This window comes from Hoplias malabaricus, chromosome 9 (assembly GCF_029633855.1).
Source record: "Hoplias malabaricus isolate fHopMal1 chromosome 9, fHopMal1.hap1, whole genome shotgun sequence".
Classification (NCBI taxonomy): Eukaryota; Metazoa; Chordata; class Actinopteri; order Characiformes; family Erythrinidae; genus Hoplias; species Hoplias malabaricus.
Window position 1 is genome coordinate 1,441,818 of NC_089808.1, and position 18,850 is coordinate 1,460,667.

The 18,850-nt window shown below is 41.9% G+C and overlaps 2 protein-coding genes across 4 annotated transcripts; one reads left to right on the forward strand and one right to left on the reverse strand.

Annotated features, from left to right (window-relative positions):
* Positions 1-207: 207 nt before the first annotated feature.
* tinf2 (TERF1 (TRF1)-interacting nuclear factor 2) lies at positions 208-12,850 on the reverse strand. 3 transcript variants are annotated; one of them, XM_066681451.1, is made up of 11 exons: positions 12,752-12,850; positions 12,484-12,582; positions 11,217-11,419; positions 10,353-10,451; positions 8,410-8,505; positions 8,150-8,260; positions 6,819-6,942; positions 5,856-6,705; positions 5,664-5,722; positions 1,301-1,383; positions 208-1,009 (listed from the first exon to the last, which is right to left on the reverse strand). In XM_066681451.1, the coding sequence occupies exons 2-11, from the start codon at positions 12,512-12,514 to the stop codon at positions 890-892; spliced, it is 1,776 nt and encodes a 591-aa protein (XP_066537548.1). In that variant the 5' UTR covers positions 12,515-12,582; positions 12,752-12,850; the 3' UTR covers positions 208-889. The 3 variants fall into 3 exon arrangements, with proteins under 3 accessions (XP_066537548.1, XP_066537547.1, XP_066537549.1); XM_066681450.1 differs by having other exon boundaries at positions 12,484-12,827; XM_066681452.1 differs by lacking the exons at positions 208-1,009; positions 1,301-1,383 and adding an exon at positions 4,069-4,989 and having other exon boundaries at positions 12,484-12,827.
* A 1,326-nt stretch (positions 12,851-14,176) lies between these two features.
* cideb (cell death inducing DFFA like effector b) lies at positions 14,177-18,677 on the forward strand. The gene is made up of 5 exons (XM_066682171.1): positions 14,177-14,289; positions 14,594-14,708; positions 15,214-15,363; positions 15,575-15,768; positions 17,948-18,677. Exons 1-5 carry the CDS (start codon positions 14,264-14,266, stop codon positions 18,096-18,098), a joined length of 636 nt encoding a protein of 211 aa, XP_066538268.1. The 5' UTR covers positions 14,177-14,263; the 3' UTR covers positions 18,099-18,677.
* The last annotated feature ends 173 nt before the right edge of the window (positions 18,678-18,850 follow it).

An 18,850-nucleotide genomic window follows, 5' to 3' on the forward strand; every position in this document is an offset into this window, starting at 1 on the left:
GTGTATTCCCGCCTTGCGCCCAATGATTCCAGGTAGACTCTGGACCCACCGCGACCCTGAACTGGATAAGGGTTACAGATAATGAATGAATGAATGAATTTTGTTTCTTAAGAAATAACATGCAGCTACACCAAGTAAAAATGAAAGGCTGTACTTTAATACACAGGATAAATTTATTAAAGTAAATATATATATTAAATTAGTGTTTATAGGTAGTGTTTGACATGATGTTTATAAAGATACAAATATTAAACAACATGCATAAAAATAACAGGTTTTGCTAGGTAAAACAAATGTTGATAATTCAATCAAACAATCAAAAGAAACTTAGAGATTGTGGTGGTGATGGGAAATGCATCTCAGAAGACTTCAATGCCTCAAAGCTCACAGAAAGTTAATTGCCTGATCTCCAAGACATTGTTGGAAATGTGTAAAGAATCCCAAAATTAGTAATTTACTGTAGAATGCGTCACTTCCCCATCCACTGAATTACACAAAGACGTTTGGAATAATACCCCTTCAAATGTTCCAAACTATGTTCTGAATATAGATAGCGATGCTGTCCAATGAAAAACACATCTACAAAATAGTTTTACAGGAGAAGTAAACTTTCAATGGAAGTCGATATAAAAGATTTAATTCCAAGTAATTTGAGCATTTCTATTGGTCCAATATTGTCCCACACAGTGTGAAGGACAGCTGTTGTGTTCAAATGATAACGTAAGCTAAAAATCAACAAAAATGGAGATGAATGCTTTTTTTGGACAGTGATGAAATGCAAAAGACAGAAACAAATACTAACATATTTTCTTCAAAAAGACACAGCCAGTGCTAGCACATCTGTTTATGACTCTGACTCCAGAAGAGTGACCGTTCTATTGAATGAATTTCATCTGTACCCGTTCCCTGGAGACACAAGGTCACGGCGAAGCAAAGCAGGACTCCAAAACTCACGTAATGTGGGAACATATGTGTTGTTCTTGGTCTTGCAGTAGCGAGTTGAAAACAACTGCAACATTATAAAATGTCAATTCTAGCATCTTAATGATGTTATAGCAATATCTTTGAGTAAATATGTGATAATATACACGCTTGCTTATTAATATTTTGGACAATTATATACAGCCACTAGCAGCTTAAATACTTATTGTTCTCCAGGACATCATCTGGGTGTGTTTTTTTTTTTTTTTTATTGAGATTGTACAATCCCAAATGTCTAACATCGGTGTACCTTAATTCAATAATTACAAGAGCTGTCTACACACATTTAGACAAATAGTATGTAAGTGTATATACCCACCCTGCTTTTCACTTTCTTCAAAGCTTCATCTTCAGAATCACCAACAATGTCTTCAGTGGATTCACTAACAGGTGAAGACTTTTCTTAAGAAATAAAAAGATAGACTTGCATCAATTGTACAATAAAAATATTGAAATATACATTATGTTTATGAAGAATCCTGACACAGTACAAGTGAAATTTTATTTTGGATTACTTAAGTTGCAGTAAATGTTGAAAAGAATTCAGAAGAAGAAGGTGAATCCAAGGAAGAAAAGAGGCTAGTTTTAACCATAGATCTGAAGGATAACAGGGACAAACAGTTACAAAGAGAGGATGGTAGATAATTCCAAAGTAGAAAGTCTAATTGAAGGAACAGTTAGAAGAGTTAAATATAAGTTAATCAGTGGTGGACGCTGGTCTTTCAAGGAGGGGAAGCTCAATTTCGGCCTACATAAAATGTGTAAACTGTTTAAAGCACCGTGAAGCTGCGGGAATGATTGAGAGGAAAGCCGTGTCTTTACTAGTGATAAGAAGCTGATTCTGAACAAAAGTTGAGCGCGTTGTAGTGCATATTTATTCAATGACACGTACACACAACAGTATATATTTGATCACTTATTTTTTGACATTTTAGGGGAAGCTGAGCTTCTCTTGCAGTCTTAGAGCAATCGCCTCTGAAGTTAATATAGGCACTAATCCATTTATACGTTTGAGAAAACAATTAGAACATACAGAAATAAAAGTTAGTAGTTTCACAAGTGTGAAAAGAATATAAACTAAATGCTACTGATGGAAATGAATGAATACATAAAATAACCACAGTACAAAGTGTTCTTCTGAGTGTATTCATTTAACCTGTGTGTATTAGGTGCAAATGTGTGTAAAATGTGTTTTTGTGTAATGTATAATAGTAGTTACAAATTCTAAATTTTCCTGTGCTATTTCCTTGATGGACGTGGTGATAATTAGACTGTCATTTTAACTTTAGGTTGTTTTTTTTTTTAATAACAAATGGGCGGGAGAACGTTTTAATTCGGAATTACAATTATAAATGACACAAAAACCTAATATACACTCCACACTAGGGATGCACCCAAATGAAATTTGTACAAAACATTCATGAATCATGAATTAATAAAGATAAATATATTTTTGCCTTGGTTTGAAACATCCATCCATCCATCCATCCATTATCCACCGCTTATCCGGGTCCGGGTCGCGGGGGAAGCAGTCGGAGCAAAGAAACCCAGACCTCCCTCTCCCCAGCCACCGCCTCCAGCTCCTCCGGGGGTATACCGAGGCATTCCCAGGCCAGTCGAGACATGTAGTCTCTCCAGCGTGTTCTTGGTCTGCCCCGGGGCCTCCTCCCCGTTGGACATGCCCGGTACACCTCACCAGGAAGGCGTCCAGGAGGCATCCGAACCAGACGCCCGAACCACCTCAACTGACTCCTCTCGACGTGGAGGAGCAGCGGCTCCACTCCGAGTCTCTCCCGGATGTCCGAGCTCCTAACCCTGTCTCTAAGGGAGAGTCCAGACATCCTGCGGAGAAAACTCATTTCAGCCGCTTGTACCCACGATCTCGTTCTTTCGGTCACTACCCAAAGCTCGTGACCATAGGTGAGGGTTGGGACGTAGATTGAACGGTAAATCGAGAGCTTTGCTTTTCTGCTCAGCTCTCTCTTCACCACAACGGACCGGTACAGAGCCCGCATTACTGCTGACGCTGCACCGATCCGCCTGTCAATCTCCCGCTCCACCTTTCCCTCACTCGTGAACAAGACCCCGAGGTATTTAAGCTCCTCCACTTGAGGCAGGATCTCACTTCCAACCTGGAGAGAGCACTCCACCTTTTTCCGACTGAGTACCATGGACTTGGAGGTGCTGATCCTCATCCCTACCGCTTCACAATCGGCTGCAAACTGGTCCAGCAAGAGCTGGAGGTCCCGGCTCGATGAAGCCAACAAGACCACATCATCTGCAAAAAGCAGACATGGAATCCTTAGACCACCAAACCGGACACCCTCCGCCACTTGGCTATGCCGAGAAATTCTGTCCATAAAAATTGTGAACAGAACCGGTGACAACGGGCAGCCCTGACGGAGTCCAACTCCGACTGGAAACCAGTCGGACTTACTGCCAGCCATAGGAACCAGACTCCTGCTCTGTTTGTACAGGGACTGGATAGCTCGTAACAAAGAGCCCAGTACCCCATACTCCCTGAGCACCCCCCACAGAATACCCCGAGGGACACGGTCGAATGCCTTCTCCAGATCCACAAAACACATGTAGACTGGTCGAGCAAACTCCCATGCACCCTCCAGGATCCTAGCGAGGGTAAAGAGCTGGTCCTGTGTTCCACGACCGGGGCGGAATCCGCATTGTTCCTCCTGGATCCGAGGTTCAACTATCAGTCGGACTCTCCTCTCCAGTACCCCCGCATAGACCTTACCGGGGAGGCTGAGTAGTGTGATCCCCCTATAGTTGGAACACACCCTCCGACCCCCCTTTTTAAAAAGGGGAACCACCACTCCAGTCTGCCAGTCCAGAGGCACTGCCCCCGATGTCCATGCGATGTTGCAAAGACAACATCGCAACTTGTGTCAACCAAGACAGCCCCACAACATCCAGAGCCTTGAGGAACCCGGGGTGAACCTCATCCACCCCCAGGGCCCTACCGTCAAGGAGGTTTAAAACAAAACAAAACAAAACAAAAAAAAAGCTAAACTGCTATTTAAATTTTTTATTGAATACTGGACTTTACATCCCAGCAAACACACAGTTTAAACCGTTACACATTTTCAAACAGAATTTTGATTCAATTCTGAAATTTTTTAGATTCATATTTAAAAATATCAAACTCTTTTAGTTTCATATCTTTTTAGTTTTCACTTTCAGACATTTAGCCCGATTCTGCTGTGGATGGCGGGACATCAGCTGAGAGAGGCATGGCATAATGACTGACAGCATAACAATGAAGGTGGAGGACCTTCCTCAGTGTTGACTATGAGAAATATCACTGAACACTAACGTTTAGTTAGTGTTTAGTGTAAAACATTGACTTTAGTGACCTCTTTTAGACAACATTCGGTACCAATCTCAGTGTATGTACGACGAACTCTGCCAGATTGTGTTTACAGCCACACTTCAGTTCCCACCAGCACTTTGCTGGTGATGGCTTCCACTCCAGGACCCAGAATCGATTCAAAATTCTATTTAAACGAAAATAAAATTGTCCTACGCTTGTTTTAAATTTGAATACATGGTTCAATCAAAAAAATATATATTCAGAGAATCTCTACTGCACACTACATTATTACTGTACACCAGTTCTTCTTGAGATCCTAGAGGTGGCCCCTCACACTCAAATCTAACAGTTCATTGAGCTAAACAATGACTTCTTGATTTAAGAAGAAACAACACGTTTATTGATGCCCTTAGAGAAATTGACTCATGCATGGCAGTGAACACACAAACACCATAGTTATTCTTCAGACACACTAGGAACAGTGAACAAACACTAACACACACACTGGAGCAGGGGGCTGCCGACCATCTCGGCGCCCGAGAGCAGTTTGGGGGTTAGGTGCCTTGCTCAAGGGCACTTCAGCCGTGAATAATTATTCTCTTGCCGGTCCTGGGAACCGGCGACCTTCCAATCTCAAGCTAGCTTCTCTAACCGCAAGGCCAGGGCTGCCCCCTTGTAGTCTGCAGCAAAGCAGAAGCATGTTTAGTGACTTCTGCTATACAATTTCTTAAAGGCATGAAGATGTTGATAGAACTACAAGGGTTAGACAATGAAAGTGAAACACCTGTCATTGTAGTGTGGGAGGTTTCATGGCTAAATTGGAGCAGTCTGGTGGACAATCTTCATTAACTCCACACTGCACCAGTAAGACCATGTGCATCCAATGGTTCAAACACTGTGTCCTGAAGGCGGTGCCGTGTATCAGGACGACAATGCACCAATACACACAGCAAGACTGGTGAAAGACTGGTTTGATGAACATGAAAGTGAAGTTGAACATCTCCCATGGCCTGCACAGTCACCAGATCTAAATATTATTGAGACACTTTGGGGTGTTTTGGAGGAGCGAGTCAGGAAACGTTTTCCTCCACCAGCATCACGTAGAGACCTGGCCACTGTCCTGCAAGAAGAATGGCTTCAAATCCCTCTGACCACTGTGCAGGACTTGTGTATGTCATTCCCAAGACCAACTGACGCTGTATCGGCCGCAAAAGGAGGCCCTACACCGTACTAATACATTACTGTGGTCTAAAACCAGGGGTTTCACTTTCATTGTCCAGCCCCTGTAGATGCTGATCTCTGACAGTAAACTATTCATTCCATAAAATAAGAGTTTAAAAGTGATAATAATTACCTGAAGAATCCAACCCAACACGCATCAGGGTCGGAAAACAGGGTGAACCAGCACAGACCCTGAAGTAAAACGAACAGTATTACTTTCATATTTATCGCTATATTACAGTTGCAGAATACACACCATTTTACACATAACATTTGTAATCATCAGTTATTCAACATGCATAAATATGTAAGAAGCTCCTCTTACTGTTTATGAGTTCTGTTCATGTTCTTTTCAGGTGTCTCTGGATTACAGAGTTTCCTCTTTACGCTCACCGAGTCACCACTTCTTATTCTGCATGCACCGTCTGTTTTTGTAGTCTGTTCCTTATTGTCAGTGGTGATTAGCATGGGTTGAGTGACATCTCTGATTTCCAGTCGTGGAATTGTAACTCTAAGCTGACGCTTCATACAAGAATTGAGAACAGCAGACATGTCCTTGCCTTCATGGCACGTGATGTCTCCAGCAGATCTCAGAGACATCTTTCTGCCATCATCAGGCCATTCTTCGTTCCTCATCCTCTCCCGCTCCAGCATTCTTGGACTACTCCTTGTCTCTTGTTTGTTCACTACACTTCTCCTCCTTGAACATCTTTTCGCTTGTTGCACTTTGGTTTCTGCACTGTTTTCTTCTTCACTGCTTGTTGATGTTTGACTAACTACATTAACCAGCATATTTCCAAGAAATTCTTCTTTCTCTTTACCATTCTCCACAAGCTCGCTCTCAGAACATGACCCGAGTTTGACACTTGTGCACGTGGAAGCTTCTTTGGTGGCTGAATCTACTTTAAGCTCTCTTTCGGAAACGGATGCCATGTCCTGGCTGGCTGAAGCCCTCAAAGAGAGGTTTTTAGAAGATACTGTCCCAATCACAGATGCAGTCTCTGACACCGTTCTCTTACTTTGCCTTCTACTGGACCTTTCTACCAGTGAAGTAGGACTTGCGTCAATGTCCTGAGCAGGAGCTGATCCTGACTGTCTGGTCTGCATTACTTTGCCCGAAGGTGGAAGAGACAGTGAGGATAAGATGGAGTCTCCAGTAGTGGAGGGAACAGATGCTAAGTGAGGGGGGAAAAAACAGCAGTGAGTCAGTTTCACCAAAACATTAACGTTAATCCATCTATTTTTTTGTTTATTTGGATAATTGAGAAATAGTTGTGTCTATACTCACCAGCTGAATCCATGTGTCCCAGACATTTCTCGTGCTGCAGCAGAGTCCTGAGGAGTTGCGGCTGACTTACAGATTGTGCACATTCTTCCAACACAGCTGGGGCAGCACTAAGCCATGACACAGTCTGAAAAACACACACAGAGTCAACAGCTAGGACTAACGGCGGACTCCTAGAGTCCATGACTAAATTAATAAAACAGTACCATAAATTTGGTAAGAATTACCGATGCCATTACTGAGATTACTTGTAAATGCTGATACCAAGCCATAAATGTGTTTTGGGATACACCTACCTTAATTAGCATTAGAAAGAAATATACATTTCACACACAGAGCAAACACATGAAAATGAATAAAAATCCAGGCACACTTGCTACCAATCTGCAGATAAAGGCATTTAACAAATGCATGTAAAAGCATAAAAATAAGCACATTTCAGTAAATATTGTACTCTGGATACAACGTTAATATCTTGAAAACTAAGACTTAGACTAAACTAAAATACTTATGTGATGCTTAGGACTGTCGCGGTAAAAGAATTTCCTGTGCGTTGTTTTAACAGGGTTCAAAACTGCGATTTTACCGCCACAGATTACTTAATTCACCCCGATTCTAGTGCTACACTCCTAATTATCACATAGAACAGGGCTGAACTGTTCCTTTTGAGGCTGCTCCATGACTCTGTGCTGGTGGAAGCAGTCGTACTTCGAAAGCAGAATTATAGGTAGCTAGATGAGCTCTCAATTTTTGGATTTCCCATTTTTACAGCACCCTTTCTAGTACAGAGGCCTATTGCCTCGTCTGAGCTGCCTGGATCTCCTTTTTCATTTGGTTGAGAGCAGAAATGCTCCCAATTGGCGAAGCTGCATTTGGGTTTGTGACTAAGTTTGCTGCCATTGTGTCCGTTCAGATGCCAAAAATTGGGAAAAATTACACTACTAACATTTTAACGATTTTTTTTAAACAAGTATATATAAAATTCATTACACACACACACACACCAAAGTGTAAAACAAGAAAGACCATGCAAGGAAAAGGTAAACATGCATACTATGCCATTCCTTGCAGCTAGCTGGTCATTAGCATGGGATTATCATATTGTAATTATTGCGACAGCCCAGTTATGCTCCAAAAGACTTTTTTTTTTCTGTGCATCAGCAGTCATTGTGAAATCTTTTGCAAATATCAGGAATTTGTGCTTGGGTATTTCTAATAAACATCAAAGGCATCTAATCGTGGAATTTAATTCCACAATTAAGTTCATGATTTTGTTCGGCAGTACAGCATGTGTGACCTAGACACAAAGGACAATGTAATGCAGAAACAGAGACCTGAGCGAGGTCCGGGACTGGAAGCAGCTGGTCCAGTCTGGTCAGGAATTCCCACAGCAGCTTCTCTAATGCTGTGTCATATTCGGGGCCATACTGAGCATCAAATTCCTCCTGTGATTATAATAGGAAATAATTAAATATGAAACTGGATAAAATGAATGTATTAAAATTTTAACGGAACAATACATGAATAAATAAATCTCAAGATATAACGTTAGTTATTTCAGACCTATTAGAGAAGCAGCATGATAAATTCTCACCAGGAAGAATCGTCTTCTAGCTGCTGTGTTCTTAAGAAGTGTGTGCACAAAGTTGTGGAAGTGCTTCACAGCCATCTCAACTTTCTGATCCTTTCTCTTGATGGCGTTAGGACACAGAAAACGATGTGTTATTGGTTATGTCATTGCTTTTTTTTTAATAAAACAGCAGTGAGAATAAATAAATAAATGAACAATATTGAACTGAGATGTCTTCAGTGTTCATTCTTCTTTTATTATATGTATGAACAAACACTACTTATTTTGGGGGTCTCAATGCAACTGAATGGCACTTACTGTCTTGTGCACTCCTTACAGATAAATATATATATATATATATATATATATATATATATATATATATATATATGTATGTATCCTGGAAAAAAAGCTCTTAGTTCACCTATGGCTTGATGAGCTAGTGCAAACAGATATAGATATTTGGAAGCGTGTGGTGTGGACCTTTGTTTATACAGAACGTAAAAAAAATAAATAAAAATTACACAGCATAATATTTCAATGTCAAAGTATTTTGACGTAGGATCTGTTTGAATTTTTACAGTTGGAATCACTGACTCATTTCTAAAATGTATAAAGGGCGGCATGGTGGTGCAGCACTTAGTGTTGCACTCCAGGGACCTGGAGGTTGTGGGTTTGAGCCCTGCTCCAGGTGACTGTCTGTGAGGAGTGTGGTGTGTTCTCTCTGTGTCTGTGTGGGTTTCCTCCAGGTGACTGTCTGTCAGGAGTGTGGTGTGTTCTCCCTGTGTATGAGTGGGTTTCCTCCGGGTGACTGTCTGTGAGGAGTGTGGTGTGTTCTCCCTGTGTCTGCGTGGGTTTCCTCCAGGTGACTGTCTGTGAGGAGTGTGGTGTGTTCTCTTTGTGTCTGTGTGGGTTTCCTCCAGGTGACTGTCTGTGAGGAGTGTGGTGTGTTCTCCCTGTGTATGAGTGGGTTTCCTCCGGGTGACTGTCTGTGAGGAGTGTGGGGTGTTCTCCCTGTGTCTGCGTGGGTTTCCTCCAGGTGACTGTCTGTCAGGAGTGTGGTGTGTTCTCTCTGTGTCTGTGTGGGTTTCCTCCAGGTGACTGTCTGTCAGGAGTGTGGTGTGTTCTCCCTGTGTATGAGTGGGTTTCCTCCGGGTGACTGTCTGTGAGGAGTGTGGTGTGTTCTCCCTGTGTATGAGTGGGTTTCCTCCAGGTGACTGTCTGTGAGGAGTGTGGTGTGTTCTCTCTGTGTCTGTGTGGGTTTCCTCCAGGTGACTGTCAGGAGTGGGTTTCCTCCAGGTGACTGTCTGTGAGGAGAGTGGTGTGTTCTCCCTGTGTCTGCGTGGGTTTCCTCCGGGTGACTGTCTGTGAGGAGTGTGGTGTGTTCTCCCTGTGTCTGTGTGGGTTTCCTCCAGGTGACTGTCTGTGAGGAGTGTGGTGTGTTCTCCCTGTGTCTGTGTGGGTATCCTCCGGGTGACTGTCTGTGAGGAGTGTGGTTTGTTCTCCCTGTGTCTGCGTGGGTTTCCTCCGGGTGCTCCGGTTTCCTCCTACAGTCCAAAAACACACCTTGGTAGGTGCATTGGAGACTCAAGTGTCCGTAGGTGTGAGTGAATGTGTGTTGCCCTGTGAAGGACTGGCGCCCCCTCCAGGGTGTAGTCCCGTCTTGCGCCCAATGATTCCAGGTAGGCTCTGGACCCACCGCGACCCTGAACTGGATAAGCGCTTACAGACAATGAATGAATACATTTTAATAAAATCAAAATTAGATTTTCATTAAAAATTTCCATGGTGACTAAATAAATTGAGCGAGGAGAAACCACATGCAAACGTGTATGTCCCATTTTATTTCTTTTAATTTGATTCAATATGTCAAAAACTATAGTCAGTAAAACTCTTCTTTATAAACACTTTAACCTATCCTAACTCAAAACTGTCTCTGTGGGAGTGAGAGAAAATAGGCCACTCACTTTCCCTTTGGGTGGGATGGGAACACACATTCTCTCTAGCTGAGGTAGAATGAGCTCAGCGTTTGGAGACTGAGACACACGGAGTTGCTCCAGGATCAGCTTTAAAGAAAGAACAAGATTTATGAATGATATATATATATTTTAGTGAAATATTGCTGAAGATTTCTTACAAGTGTTGTGATAGGAACTAGGATTCTCAATGTCCACATGGCAAATGCAGCCATTTGATTAACTTTTCACAACTGTGAACCTAAACATATTTACTGATTTGTTATGATGATGATGATGATGATGATGATACTGGTGAAATTCTGGTATTTACATATATTTCAAGGTTACAGACATATTCATAAGCATTTTATGTAACTGTAATATTAATAATTGAAACAGTGTGAGGTAGTTTTAGAGACATTAAACAGTCCCAGAGTAAAGTGGGAAGGAAAGGGGAGTGGTTACATTATGGTCACAGTCACACTCAAATGATGAAGACACTAGAGACCTATAATTCTCACTTTGTTAGACTAGTGGCAGCAGGCATTTAAAGTTATCAGATAAATAAAGTTATCTTTTCACTTTTGCAAAAAGTATTCAAGCCTGAAAATACACTGTTTTGATGTGCCATATTTAAATTAAAGCAGTCACTAAAGTATCTTCTGTTCTTTTCTTATTTATTGTTTAATTTAATTAATTATTTGTTTCCAGATTTAGTTTACTACATCATTTGAACACAGGAGCTGTCCTGCACATTGTGCACAGATTTCAAGACGACCAATAGAAAAGCTCCAAAATTTCTTGGAATAAAATTGGATATAAAAAAAACTTAGGATAAATTACATTCCATTGATCTCAAAATACAAAACTTACCCGTGCTCGCAGACCCACAGTCAGCTTGGCCAAGTGCCTATAAGTCAGCAGCCCAGGTACAGTGTCTGAGACCGAGGTCACAAACTCCTCCAGCTTTCCAAAATGCATAACATCACGCTGCTTCATCACCTTCCACGCGGCGGCTGAGACGAGTCTCACTGGTGGAGCCAGGAGTCGAAGAGAAGCAGCTGGTAGTGGGTCGCCTGATTGAAAGAAAACATAACACACTTAAAAACGTGCGAGGGTTCAAGGTTTTATGTAAAACCATTTTCTTTCCTAAAGAACGCTTAAAAGAACATTTTACATGATTAAATTGTTCTTTGCATCATCAAGGGGTTCTTCTGATTAATGGAGAAATAAAGGGTTCAATATAGTACATGTCAAAAAAGGCTTCTGTATGGCACCAAAAACAGTTTTATTATAACAAGCGAACCCTTTCAGTGCCTTATACAACCATCTATAGCACATTCTCCATCGGTCTGAAGAACCATAATTTTTAAATGTGAACAGATTTAAGGCAAATCTATTTTAAATATTGTCTATAAAGTACAATGCACTTATACTGTGTTTTCCAAATTAATATATATATATATATAGGGTGGCATGGTGGAGCAGCAGGTAGGTGTCGCAGTCACACAGCTCCAGGGGCCTGGAGGTTGTGGGTTTGATTCCCGCTCCGGGTGACTGTCTGTGAGGAGTGTGGTGTGTTCTCCCTGTGTCTGCGTGGGTTTCCTCCCATAGGTGTGAGTGAATGTGTGAGCGTGTGTGTCGCCCTGTGAAGGACACGCTTCAGGGTGTATTCCTGCCTTGCGTCCAGTGATTCTGGGTAGGCTCAGGACCCACCGCGACCCTGAATGTTATAGGAGGTTACAGACAATGAATGAATAAACATATACAGGATTTGGAGCAACATACTGCCATGCAGACAATGTTTTCAGTCCCAGGTGCTAAACTGCAGTCAGTAAGATTTTCAGTTGAATATGGGGTCTAAATATTTTGAACATCATTACCGTTTTGTTTTTGTTTTACATTTTGCAAAGTGTCCTGATGTTTTCAGAATTGTAAGTGGAAGTAACTTTTCCACAAAGCAGGGATATTTCTCTATTAAACAACCCTAGTCTCAGAACTTAAATTAACTTAAAAAAATTAGCTTTGTGAAATACCACCAGATTTCAAAAATGAGAATTTGTTAAATATGTGTATGATATAAAGGATAGTAACCCGTTATCATTATTCGCACAATAATATTTCTCCAAAATTGACTTACCCTTATTCGTATCTCTTTCCATATTCCTCATTGTTAAAACGTCAGATTGTAAATATTTACAAGATATAAATTGCACAGAAACTGAATGAGCCTTTAACGCTAAAGATAAATCACACAAATAAAAATGAGAAATTAAGACAGTTAAAATAAATAAATAAATAATTTCAGTGGACCACAACCGCAGCGAGTAAACGCTAAACCTGTTTAGTGATAAACGTAAGGCGTTTAAACAAAAACAATCTTAGTAAACTTTACAACAGAACTCTACATTTCTCTTCTCCAATGATCTTCACACAAAAAAACCCCGCCAGATTGCTTGAACTGCTTCCGCTGAATGGACGCGTTCCTGTGTTTACTTCCGCACTTCAAGTGCACACTATGCCATCTTCACTACATTTCTTCCGACTTTCCCACGAACATTTAAAGGCCGTCATGCCTTCTGGGGAGCTCCTACTTACCAGTTATTAGGTCGTTAAAATATTAATTTAAATGGCTTTTGGCCACATATAGAAAACCCAGCTGGGTAAAAGCAAGTTTATCGACTTTTTGCCCCCTAAAGTGGATGCCCTCAAATGTCATTTATGGGACATGGATGGGTTAAATGTAGCCTATGTGGGCACTAGGGGCAGTCTACCTGAAAACACAGAATGTTTACAAATTTAGACCACCTATTTGGGCTTCCCATATGTTTCAGATATAAGCAGACTCTTGCTCATAAATAGCCCAATTCCATCTTGAACTCAGTGAGCTCATGTCCAAACTATGTCTGCCCCTCTAAGGCTGAGGAGTGATGACCAACTGTAAATTGTGGAGTAATGGTGTGCGCCTTAGAAGACATATCTTAGGGTGACCAGACGTCCTCTTTTACCATGACATGTCCTCTTTTTTAGACTTAAAAAAATGTCCGGGTGGAATTTCACAAATGTCCGGGATTTTGTTTTTCTAGAGCTTACATAGAACTTCGAGAAATTTCGTTCACAAACTAGTCCCGCCCTCCCCTACTCCGACTGGTTCGCTTGAGTGAGAAGGGGGCGTGGTGAAGTAGCCTAGAATCTTCTGATTGGACGGTCTGACTGTAGAGCTACCGTTATTGGTCGATAACCTTCTCTGTAAACATTGAATTGGTCAGTCTGCACGTCAATAGTCCTTGTTTACGTCAGGCAAAGCTCACGTGCCTACCCTCATCTCGAGCAGCTATGCCGAAGCGTAAATGTAAGTTCTCGCGAGAGCTCATCCGAGACGTGTCATCTCAGATCTGGTCACCCTAACATATCCAGACTTCAGGTAAAGTGTGATTTTTCAAGAATACAAGCCCAGATGCTTCAGAATAAGACAACACAGTAACACATTAGTTGGTAAATAGTTTATAATTTAGTTTTTTGTATTTGCACACAATGTCAAAAACATCTACCCGTGTTTGTTTGCAGATAAGGTCTGACAAACCTTCTGTATTAAAAATGAACATTATTGTTTTCCAGATTGACGTCAAAATTGTACTAGCGTATACATCGTATTCAAGTTCAGTGTATGTTTATATTCAGTTCACACACACCCTCAGCACATTATCAAATACTGGCCCTTGCCCCATGACATCTCCAGCTGAATAATCCATTTAGGGTCAAAGTCCACAAAAGCAGAACAGATCTTAGGGCAGGCTAACAGCTCATTCTGGTCACAACAGGATTCATTCCCCTCCTGGAACATAAAGAAAGAGACACATCAAGGGGGTAAATCATATATAAAAACAGGCAAACAAATCCTTCCTATAACTGAGATCACCATGGACGCAACATCTTCACTGATTAAGTAAGTTTGATGAGGTCACTCATCTTGAGCTTTAACATGGAAAGTAGCTACACTTTCCTAACTTTTAATATGTTCTGCACTTAGTATCATGCACTCTCCTACAAAGTAATACGGTGTCCTGCTTACTGATCATACTCTGTTTGTTAATGTAAGTCAGCAATGTGCCTGAACTCATTGTGTTTGAAAGTTACAGTAATATGTGAGATTTTGATCCTGATTCCTGGGGAAGGATTAAGACTAGTTTTGGTCATATCAGCTGAACATCAATTTTCAAATGTTCCCTGATTTCTCACGACTCTTGTAGGTCAGTGTCTCGGCGTGTGTGGTCACCTCCTCAGAGGCCTTTCAGAGTGTGTTCATGGAACAGAGAAAACCGTAAGGGAGTGACAGCGTCAACTCTAAAAGAGCTGAAACAGAAGGTTAGTGATCAACAGTTAAACAGTTTATGCATCAACTCATTTTCACTTAGAAATTCAACATAACTTTGAGGGTGAATTGTGATATGAACCTGAAATATTGACATGATTCTATATGTAAATCTGTACCAATTGGAAATCAAAACATATTTATGGTATGGGGCATTGAAAACTAATAGATGTAGATGACTTCTTTTAGTATTGGTTGTCCTGTGTTGTGCCAGGCATAACAAATGTGAGCCAAAGCACAACTTCTAATTTCACTGTGAACAGGTAAAGGTTAGCGCTATAGGCCAAAAAATATGGCCAATTTGAATAGTTGACCCCCAAAGCCAATACCATAATAAATCTGTTTTACTCATTACATTATATGTAATGCACTGTTTAACCAAACAATGTCAGACACCGTAAAAATCAGAGGGGGATTGTGGCTTATGTTTAAGATCATCTTATGCCTACATGTATATCTTCAATGTTATTTTGGATTGCACATGTATGTTTGTATCAGGCAGCCCATGCTTTGCTGATTCCCACCCTGCTGTCTCTGGTGTGTGAGGAAGACGGTACTGAAGTGGACTCAGATGAGTTCCTTATGGCTTTACCAGACAACACAATTCTCATGGCCTTGGAGTCAAGGCAGACCTGGAGACCTCATCCTGTATGTGTGATCATAAATACTGCACATCTGTGGATTAATGAATACTGAGCCATGAATAATGAGACATCTTTAAGAAAAAATGAATATAAGTGCCATAGTTACAATTCTTCAATTAAATTCTGCAATCAAATTATATTTATTTTGTCTGTGTTAGAATTTTGTTTTTATCAGTTATTTCCAACTTATCTTTCAACAAACTTATCTTTAACAGCTGGCCCAAAGAAGTGGCCCGAAACCAGCTGACAGCAAACCCCGCACTGGTCGCGACATTGCTCGAGTGACTTTTGACCTCTACCGTCTAAACCCAATGGATGTGTTTGGTTCTCTGAGTGTGAAGGCCACATTCCATGGTCTGTACTCAATCAGTGCAGACTTCAAATGCCTGGGACCCAAAAAAATGCTCAGGTGAGGGACATTGACTTAAATAGGACAATTCTTCACATTTAGAGGTTGGTTTAGAAATGTCTGTCTGTATATTTTTGAACAGGTTTTGAACATGACTTTAATGTTCAATTATTTAATGTTACTACATTATTGTTACCATTGAAACAACAGGTTCTCATTGACTTGTGTACTATACAGTCATGTGAAAAAGTTAGGACACCCCATGAAAACCTTTGTCTTTTTGAACATAGACCAGGACTTCCTGAACAATGTGCTTTGGACAAAAGCTGAATTATTTGGGCACAGTAACAGAAGAAGACCAGCACATGATTTGTGTATTTGAGCACAAGAACCCCATACTGCTTTTTGCGGATGATGTGGTCTTGTTGGCTTCATCGAGCCGGGACCTCCAGCTCTTGCTGGACCAGTTTGCAGCCAAGTGTGAAGCGGTAGGGATGAGGATCAGCACCTCCAAGTCAGAGTCCATGGTACTCAGTCGGAAAAGCGTGGAGTGCTCTCTCCAGGTTGGAAGTGAGATCCTGCTTCAAGTGGAGGAGCTTAAATACCTCGGGGTCTTGTTCGCGAGTGAGGGAAAGATGGAGCGGGAGATTGACAGGCGGATCGGTGCAGCGTCACCAGTAATGCGGGCTCTGTACCGGTCCGTTGTGGTGAAGAGAGAGCTGAGCAGAAAAGCAAAGCTCTCGATTTACCGTTCAATCTACCTCCCAACCCTCACCTACGGTCACGAGCTTTGGGTAGTGACCGAAAGAACGAGATCGCGGGTACAAGCGGCTGAAATGAGTTTTCTCCACAGGGTGTCTGGACTCTGCCTTAGGGACAGGGTTAGGAGCTCTGACGTCCGGGAGAGACTCGGAGTGGAGACGCTGAAGGAGCCAGTTGAGGTGGTTCAGGCGTCTGGTTCGGATGCCTCCTGGACGCCTTCCTGGTGAGGTGTTCCGGGCATGTCCAACGGGGAGGAGGCCCCGGGGCAGACCAAGAACACGCTGGAGAGACTACATGTCTCGACTGGCCTGGGAACGCCTCGGTATACCCCCAGAGGAGCTGGAGGCGGTGGCTGGGGAGAGGGAGGTCTGGGTTTCTTTGCTCCGACTGCTTACCCCGCGACCCGGACCCGGATAAGCAGTGGATAATGGATGGAAGGATGGATGGAACACCATACCAACTGTGAAGCAGGGAGGTGGAAATGTCATAGCTTGGGGCTGCTTTGCTGCAGTGGGGCCTGACAAGCTCTCCATCATAGAATCTACTATGAATTCTTCACTGTATCAGAGGGTGCTTGAGGAAAATGTGAGACTATCTTTCCCAAAACTGAAGCTGACCATGCAACATGACCATGAGCCGGAACATTCCAGAAAATCCACAAGGAATGGCTCAAAAGTAAGAAATGGAGAGTTCTGGAAGGGCCAAATCAGAGTCCGGATCGTAACCCTACTGAGATGCTGTGGGGTGATCTGTGCATTCAAGAAACCCCTTAAATAATATAACACAGCTGAAAGAATTCTGCATGGAGGAATGGGAAGAACCACCTCCGAGTCGATGTCAGAGATGGTTACAGAAAACATCTAATTGAGTTTAAATATGTTCAAAAAGACAAAGATTATCATGGGGTGTCCTAACTTTTTCACATGACTCTAGCTGTAAATAAACATTTAGACATAGTGCCATCCACAGTAACTGGTCCAACTGGAAATAAAAATATAAAATGTAAGCTTTTAAACTTTTTCTTAATGACCTTACTACAGTTATCTGAGCTAATGGCAATTTAAAACTCACTGCAAATATTTTTTAAAGTTGGCAGCTTTCATATTCATGTGATTATGCCCTGTGATGGACTGGCACCCTGTCAATGTGTTCATGCCTTGTACCTAATTATTCCAGGGAGACTCAGGACACACAGTTTACCTGATCAGGATTAAGAGGTTGCAGTAAATGAATGAATGAATGTTCTAACAAAGTGAAGAACATCTTCTGTGGAGATGCAGATTTATTTTTGAGAACATGATATGGTGTCTGATCCAGAACTAACCAATTTTAAATTCAACTGATGTCATTGATCAATGTAAAGGTTTAGAAGTAGGGAAGGGATAGATGGCGATGTGAAATGGGCAGGTGTCCACAAACTGTGTACAATCAATGGAAAGGTACTAATATATGTTCTCTTCTAATTTCACCCTCACAGAGAGACCCTCAGGATGATCTCCACTATACTCCAAGCAGCTGGTCACATGTTAATCACATCAGCTACTGTGATTAGACGAATCATTCAGGGAGCAGACCTCCTGCAAGTGCAGCACGGTGATCGGGACATTCAGACAGAGTACTGGAACTGACTCGCTTCTGAACATTAAATCCTCTCATGTACTGCATGCATCTTATATTTTCAAATCCTACCATCAGTGTGTCTTATTGTGTATTACACTAAACAGTCCAGTTGATCGTTTTTTTCCCTAGTGGTCACCAGCTTCTCCTTCTAGAGTCTGTTTCTTGCAGATGACACCAACACTATATATTCTGCTCACTGCTAGGGGTGGGGTATATATCAAAATACAAAAGATATCTTCCCAATACACATTATCACAATGTTTTGACACAGACACAATGCAGCAGTAGCGTCTCATTTAAAGTAAAGTAGCATTAAAAAATTTGGACAATATATTCATTCGTTTATCATTCATAAAGTATTCGTTATCCAATGTACTGTACTCCACTAAATTCAGTTCAGCTGGACTAATTGCTCTTCTTCATGAAGTGTGCATTTGGTCTGGGCAACTTTGGTGAAAGACGCAGCAGGTTAGTGTCGCAGTTACACAGCTCCATGGACCTGGAGGTTGTGGGTTCGATTCCCGCTCCGGGTGACTGTCTCTGAGGAGTGTGGTGTGTTCTCTCTGTGTCTGCGTGGGTTTCCTCCGGGTGACTGTCTGTAAGGAGTGTGGTGTGTTCTCTCTGTGTCCGCGTGGGTTTCCTCCGGGTGACTGTCTGTGAGGAGTGTGGTGTGTTCTCCCTGTGTCCGCGTGGGTTTCCTCCGGGTGACTGTCTGTGAGGAGTGTGGTGTGTTCTCCCAGTGTCCGCGTGGGTTTCCTCC